The following is a 7,849-nucleotide window of genomic DNA, read 5'->3' as shown; positions in this document are numbered from 1 at the left end:
TTGTTGTTACTGAAAGTAATGTCAGTAGTGATCTAGCGTGCATATTACTCAGATTTCTGAACATTGAAATCGTTTATAATTATTGTTAATTTTCGATCCTGGTCGAATTGAAACATTTATGTTCATCTTTTATTATCGATTGTTTTAGTTAATGAAAAAAAACTTGGCGATCGTAAAATTTGTGTTTCGGTCTCAGAATTGGTTAGGATGACGTATGGATTTCCTCCTGTCAAAGGAGATGCATTCAATGAGGATTGAACGATAGATTAGTCCCAATCGGGATCCCACATCAGTTCGAAAACAAATAAGTATCTACAGTTTTTATACGGCCATATGGACACGTATATTGCCATTTCCCCTGTCCGTCTATCCGTTCAACTTTCTTGTGAGCTCTATAGAGACTACAGTTTTTATCTGATTTTACTGAGATTTGGTGTGATGATTTATATTCACGAAATCTTGGTCAAGTGTGAATTTGGGGATTTTTCGATGAACAGTTTTTGAGTTTACTGCCCTTGGCGTGGTCAATCTACTTGGGCAGAAAAGTCATGAACTTATCCTGGAGAATTTGATTAAAAATTCTCAAGTTTACTTGACGAGATTTAAGAACTTGAAAACAAATGTCACTAAAGAATTCAAAATAATAGAATAATAGATTAAATATGTCTTTGTAGATTTGGCAGTAAATGGTAATTGATTCTAACAGAAGCCACCATGAATGACACTGTATGGAAATTAGACTATATCACTGGCGCCGAGGGAAGACAAACAAAGCAAGGGGAACAACACCTAACCAGTCTGCAGCCACACAGTAACCAGCAAGTATCTCATTCAATAACATCGCAACAAAGAAAATCAACATTTGAACACGTACCAGAGAAACATCTGCATTTGAGAGAGACTTCTGAATCTGAACAACGTGACAATCAAAATTATACTCGTCCACCAACTACAAAACAAGAACAGCTTATTTCTAGGTATCAACTTGCGAAACAGCATACAATGCATTTGCACAGCACCTCCAACATGTTTGTTAATTATTCTAACCACAAACCAAGTTCGATTGGTGGCCACTTTAATAAGCCACTTACATTCATTTCAAATGATCAACCCAAACAACCTCAACTGTCTTCTTCACGTCAAATCAAACTACCAGCCAAAGAATGTTTAAATAGAGAAGTTACCATTCACTCGGCACGGAGTAGACAGTTCGATCGCCATACGATCAGTTTACTACAGCGTTCAACTATCGATAGTAACTACCGCTACTCGGTTCATTCACAGCCATGGAATATTATTCTATATAACAGAACGAATCGTGCTAGTGGACAAACACACGGTAGTTTGTCTTCGGTGCCAGAGGAAATGGGGAAAATTGAATCACGGAATTTATTAACGGATAAAGACGGCGATCACACACGGATCCATGGTGATATCTCAAACAAAAAATTCCAAAGTGGTTTTAATATAATTCATGAAGGAAAATCGCAACCTGTGGTATTAAATGGAAATTATAAAAATGGAAATTATGATAAACATAATAATTCAACTAAGGAGAAAACTAAAACTAAAAAGTTATTGACTAGTCGATCCCCAAGGACGGGTATAGATCATCATCAAGCTATTATGTACGCTCAGATAAAAGACACAAGCTTTTATGACAATGATTTTAGGCACAGATCTATGAGTGAATCACAGGCACAGTTACGTAAAAAAGTGTTAGAAAGACGCTTAAGGATGAGTGGCGCTTTGGATGGAAATGAGGACGCTCCACATCGTGTCACCTGGGCTGATAATCTAGGCAGCAGCCTTACATGCGATTCCAGAAGAAGGTCTTTTTCACAAGGATCAACTGGATTACCGAATAAACCCATTTTAAAAAAGATGCCCCATAATGACTCGGACTCGCCATCTGAAGCGAACAGTCAGTCAGTGTTGCCCGTCGATACAAGATATTTGTGAAAAGTTATCGGGTGTTTATTTTTGGATATGTGAGACTGACCACATAGTGTAAGTGCTTTTGAGGTCTTGGAGCTAAATTTTATGGAAACACTACTTGTAGCAATTTTATATCGGAAATCAAAATATTGTGGTTCAAAGGTTGTGGTTGTGCGCAAAACTGTTATAGTGATCAATGAATCAAGCTGTTTTTATATTATGGGTAAAATAATAACATTCTGAAACCGAAAATATAATCTGGAATCATTATGATTATATTTCATGGATTTAATATTAAACTGAAGTTGTGAAAGGACTAACACCATAGATTGTCTTACATTGAATATATTGTTAAGTTTAATTGAAATTTCGATTAAAAACGAAAGGATGTGCAAAAAAGATGTTAATACCTGAAAATTAACCTTTTATTGATGACTAGCGTTAAAGTGACTAACCCAGATAAAGGTTTTCAAATACTTCAGTAAATTGTCACCAACATATTTCAGTTAAAGGAAAGGGTGCGCCATTTTGAGGTTGATTTGAGTCTTTAATTATGTAAATATTCTTCAGAAGCACTAGAAATGTACGAAAATTGCATAATTCCTTTTCAAATACTTTACTGTTTCTATACTGTCTGTACTATACATCACAGAGTAGATCGCAGATAATTCTGGACACACATGGATTTGAAGGCTCAAATTTCGATGATGAGCTGTTAACACTATTACTTATTGGCTTAGCTAAAAGAAATTCCCGTTTCTGAGAATAAAGTATGAATGAGATAAAAATGACCCACCAGTCCCTTTAACTGTAGTAATTTTGCTACATTATCATGGATCAAAGTTGATGTATGCCGTATAAAACTTAACAATATATTTGAGCAAATCGCAATGACAATTCATTGTGTAAGAATCATATGAGGTTGTAGCCTAAATAACTCATTGGAAACGACTCTTTCTAACATCATATTGTTACTTCACGTTGTTTTGATAAAAGAAAGAAAACATTTCTCATGTTAATTGTATCTTCTATTGTATATATGGTCAGGTCGAATGCTTGTTTTAATGAAAGGTTGGGTTGAGGGAACCTTTCACTTGAAAACTGGTTTATATTTTTTTATCATTGACCCTTACATAGTACTAGTGACTCCGAGGGGTGATTACGTGTTTAAGGTTCGAATCTCTAGCACGTAGAATTCTCGTGTACTTTACCTTGTGTAAACCTGACGATACCTAACGATGACCTTCCGTTTATTATGTTTGTTTTACCATGTTCCACATGTTTGAAAGTTCAGAAAACGTTCTTGATACTTAAGTAAACGACAAACAAACAGTACAGTATCAGGTGCAAACATGAGCTTAATCAAAAATTCATGGTTAATTTCAGACAATCTTTTATTAAGGATTTGTAATTAGAATCGTTTGATTATTATTCATGTCAGAGAGTCTTTAATGACAGGCAAGATCTTAGCATGATGTATGATATCAACTATGGTACATCACAAGGACACAACTGACATGTGTTCAACAGGATTTGTTTCCATCCTTTCAAATGTAAACATCAACTTCTAACAAAATAATGCTTAATATATAAGTCTTATGAATGAAACTGAGACCACAATTCATGCTGAGGTTAAGTATGGCAATATTTATGCTGTCTACTTGAAATAATAGGTTAGGTGATGCAAAAAGTATGTAGTGCAATTGATCCATATAGGCTATTGCGTTGTTACTTACTAATTATATGACTTACCCAAATACCTTACGTTGGTATTCTTCTGTGTTTGTTGCAAAATATATCACTATCACCTTTAAAGTCCAGAATTTGATTAATAAGTCTAGGTAATAAAGATTTTCTGTCCCGATGAAAATAAATCTGAGTTACTCTTGTCACCTCACATCGTTAAATCGATTTATTAGGCCTGCCTAACTTCATGTTGAAATGATAAACACTGGTCAGACATAGTCGTGAAGTTGTTGGCAACCACACCATGAGAGCCTTGCCCTTGTAGAAACGTCAGATTACATTCGTATGGTTTTGTTAACCAAACGAATCTCTTGTACTTCTTTACATTTTAGGTCATAATAAAACTGCATCTGCCTTTCATGGAACTACACATTTATAGACTTCAAAACTGGTTTCACAAAACGAATTCTTTCAGAAATCCGTTTTAATACACGGAGAACTCGATAAGCTCAATAAGCTATATATTGCGTTTGTCACTTGTGGCCACATTCTTCGATTACACTCAAACGTTACAGTCTTCAAAAAATAGGAATGACGTTTTGATGAATGTCAAAAAAAAACATAAAATTAAGAACTGTTACAAAAGTCGGAATTTTGGTCTCAATTTTATAATTGATTTGTTACTTTAAGCAGCAAGAAAGACTAAATAAAACATGAAAAGTAGAAATGCTTACTATTCTAAGATTATATTTATGTTTCTGTCATCGTTACTACAGGGTTAGTGTCTGATTGATCATGAATGATTTTAAATGGTTAATTCCATTTTCAAGTCGGGCGTTTTATGAAATTGTGAAATTCGTTTAATTAAAACAGTTCCGTCATTAAACACGTCACTGCATGTACGTTTCATTGGGTTTATACGGAGTTTAAATAATTTCTTTGCTAGTTTGATTTGATATATATATATATATAACCTTTTGTGCTGGTGCACCCTAATACATTTCATTTCATTTATTCAATCCATGTTATTCGTACCATTTTTCAGTATTCATATCATAAAATCGGTTCCCTAACCTTCATGACATTTGATGATCATGATATTTGGCGACGTTGTATTATATTCTTAATGAAATTAACGTTAATATACTGTACAGTAAATTTAACTAAAGACATGACAAACGTCATTACTGTTCGCTGTGGTTAAACTCTAAAATTCAATAAAAAACTCCATTCCAATCAATGTAAGTTAAGTAAGTTAATAACGATGTGTAATACATTCTGTTATTGTAAAAACTTCCCTTGACCTCTTGTTTACAATGTATTCCATGTAATTCTCAACATGTTACCATTATAATCTAACAATCATTGTCTTATATGAGTTATTATTAAACACATCCAATGGTGTCATTGAGCATCTTCTTCGGACTCTTTGGATATCATTACCCGACTGGTATTCCGTTATTCAATTTACTGATATAATTTGACTAAAAGACCCATTTACTTTCATTAAATGCATACAGCAACATTTAAAGATGGTTTTTATGTTTAAAATACTAACACTTTCATCATATCAGAAAAGGTAAAATGTTTAACACTGATATAACTTACAACTGATGTAAAACTCTGAGAATATTGCTCAACAATCGCCCCAGAAGTCCTGTCTTATCTCTGACTAGTTTGTGTGAATGAATATTATATTTGATGGATATAACAGTCTATATGACTATACTGGTTATATAAATCTGCTATATGTCTGGTTATATAATTTATTTATCAAATTCGCTACACACATTCGCATCAAATAGTATGTTATCTGTCTGGTTATAAGTTTTATTTCAAATATTTTCTATCTGATGTGATACTGCGTGTCGGCAATAAATTCCTTGTAACGCTTAATTTGAAATGAACTTCTGTGGTGCGACTGATTAAAGGGAGTGTAAAGAGTTTTTTTTAAGAAATATTTTATGTCCATAGGGGATACTAATAGCATCGATTGCATCATTCCAATATCCAGTCGTCCAGGCTTTTTGCTTTAGGTCTGTAGTTGCTGTAGTAAATCACAGGGATCATAAATATATATTGTCCGACTACTCTGGCAGTACACATTTCTCGGACGTAATAGACCGCTGTTTTATAATCGAAAAGCTGTTCCCCAATCCAAACCTGAGATTGAAAAATCAAGTTAAAATGTATCATATCGTGATTGAAGATGTACAAGAAGTCAGTTTTAACAGAAAGACGAAACCAATTCTATTAATGCAGTATCTCACTGTTTTCAAGACTAAGTAAAACCATTTGGTGCCAATTTATATTGATTTTGGTTTAATGTATTATAAAATGAGCAAGTCTGTAAAGGTTGGTTCCACTTTTTCTGTTCTTTTACAGTTTTAATACTGGGATATTGTTTAACACAGTATACTGAATCCATTGAATGACAAATGATAAGGAAAATTATTTTAAAATGGCGTAGTCTACATGTATGTTCTAAGGTTCTCATAATTATCACGTAGAAGCTAAAATACAAGGCGACTTCAATATATATATATACATATTAAACAAATGATTGAAATACTCAGAATAAAATGGTACAGTTTGACATCAAATTCATTTCCAATGACTGCAAAAAACAAAATAAGACACAAAAAGGGAAGAATAGTAGTTTTGATTTTAGTTTAATGCTTTTATCTTATTAAGGTCGTATATAACCAGTGTTTGTGCATTTCATTTCATTTTATTCTGTTGCGGTCGTTGATCTACTAAAGGTTCAAAGTTCAATTGGATTATGGGTTTACTTGTCAACGAAAATAAAAACGGTGTTTTGAAATTAGTTTTCAAACGACTGAATATGTATTCAGAGAGAGAGGGAGAAAGTTAAAGAGATGCAAAGTTGCGAAGTAATTAATTATAAATATAAATTATATATAATATATAGAATTATACCAATCTTATGGATATTAACCACGTTTTCGCTTTACATCTACAGAATATTGCAGGTTGTTAAGATACCTAAATAAAAGAACCCATTTCTCGGAATATTTTAAAATCAGGAGGAATGATTATTGCAATTTCAAATACAGATGTGGAGTATTTGACCTCCCATCTCCTTCCCCCTAAGTTTAAGTCTCATGTAAATATCTCAATGTAACATGACTTAGTTTTTACTAAAATAATGTTATAGTTGATTTACAACACATGTAAATGATAAAAGCTCCATACTTTTCGTTTGAAGTTGAAACTGTATGTTAAATCAATTATAATGCATCAACTAAACTGTCTCATCAACTGTATTGTTAGCATTCTCCGTCTACTGATACAATATCTCCAAACGCACCGAAATCGTTCTAAATCACTCAAGCCGTATTGAATATGCAATCAGATTTTCGCACACAATCCCAATGTAGCCTCTTGTAATTGCCTGGTGTGATCAATAAGATAGATATAGATATTTGAATTAAACTCAATTATTCTAATGTCATAGTCACTAGCTCAAAGTGTTTCCATGAAGAAAGCGCTAATGTGGCTACTCAGATGGTAGACATCTGTCTAGTAAAACGCCTGCCTCACGAGACCTCAATGAACGAATGAAAACATGCTACTACGTCCTGCTTTGAAGTGAACAATTTATATTAATTTAAAGAACATACTTGTTGAAATTTAGGAAAGTGGAAAACAACTATAATTTCAGGCCTTTAATTTATTGAAAGTATTAATTTTGAAGCACAAAGTAGCACTGTGGTATTAAAAGAATAAATCTGTATCTTCACCTAAATTATTACTTGGACTGGAACCATTTTATTTATCAATAAAAAAATCTTCCACGTTTTAGAAAGCGAGAATTACGTAACCTCGAGAATCTACTATGAGATCACTGAGCTTTTATCTCATTAATCAGGACATAAACTAGCGCTTTACGATAACCTGATATATTACTTCTGATAATGGACACCAAGAAATCAAATTATCAACCAGTTTTTCTATAAGGTTTTTGTGAACTGGCTATGGAAGGTGTGTTTCAAATCTAAATGTATTTGTTGATAGTCGACCAACTCTTCTTTGATAATGTACAATGAAGTATTCTCGAATCCTTAGTGTATATTAGAATATGAAGCTGCATATGCAGTGTTCCATTTGTAGAAATTATTCAGACACAAGCTGATCATCTTTTAGGGCATTCTCGTGGGCCCAAGTCAGAACTGACTATGTCCAAAATCTCCATTTAAGAAAA

General features: G+C 33.2%; 1 protein-coding gene across 1 annotated transcript; it reads left to right on the top strand.

Moving 5' to 3' along the window:
* Positions 1-714: 714 nt before the first annotated feature.
* On the top strand, positions 715-1,962 carry LOTGIDRAFT_174322 (hypothetical protein; the record flags this gene model as incomplete). Its single annotated transcript, XM_009052924.1, has 1 exon — positions 715-1,962. One exon carries the CDS (start codon positions 715-717, stop codon positions 1,960-1,962), a length of 1,248 nt encoding a protein of 415 aa, XP_009051172.1.
* Positions 1,963-7,849: the final 5,887 nt, after the last annotated feature.

The sequence above is a fragment of the Lottia gigantea genome, assembly GCF_000327385.1.
Source record: "Lottia gigantea unplaced genomic scaffold LOTGIsca_191, whole genome shotgun sequence".
Taxonomy (NCBI): domain Eukaryota; kingdom Metazoa; phylum Mollusca; class Gastropoda; family Lottiidae; genus Lottia; species Lottia gigantea.
The sequence above is the reverse complement of the archived record's forward strand: the minus strand, read 5'-3'. Positions and strand labels throughout refer to the sequence as shown.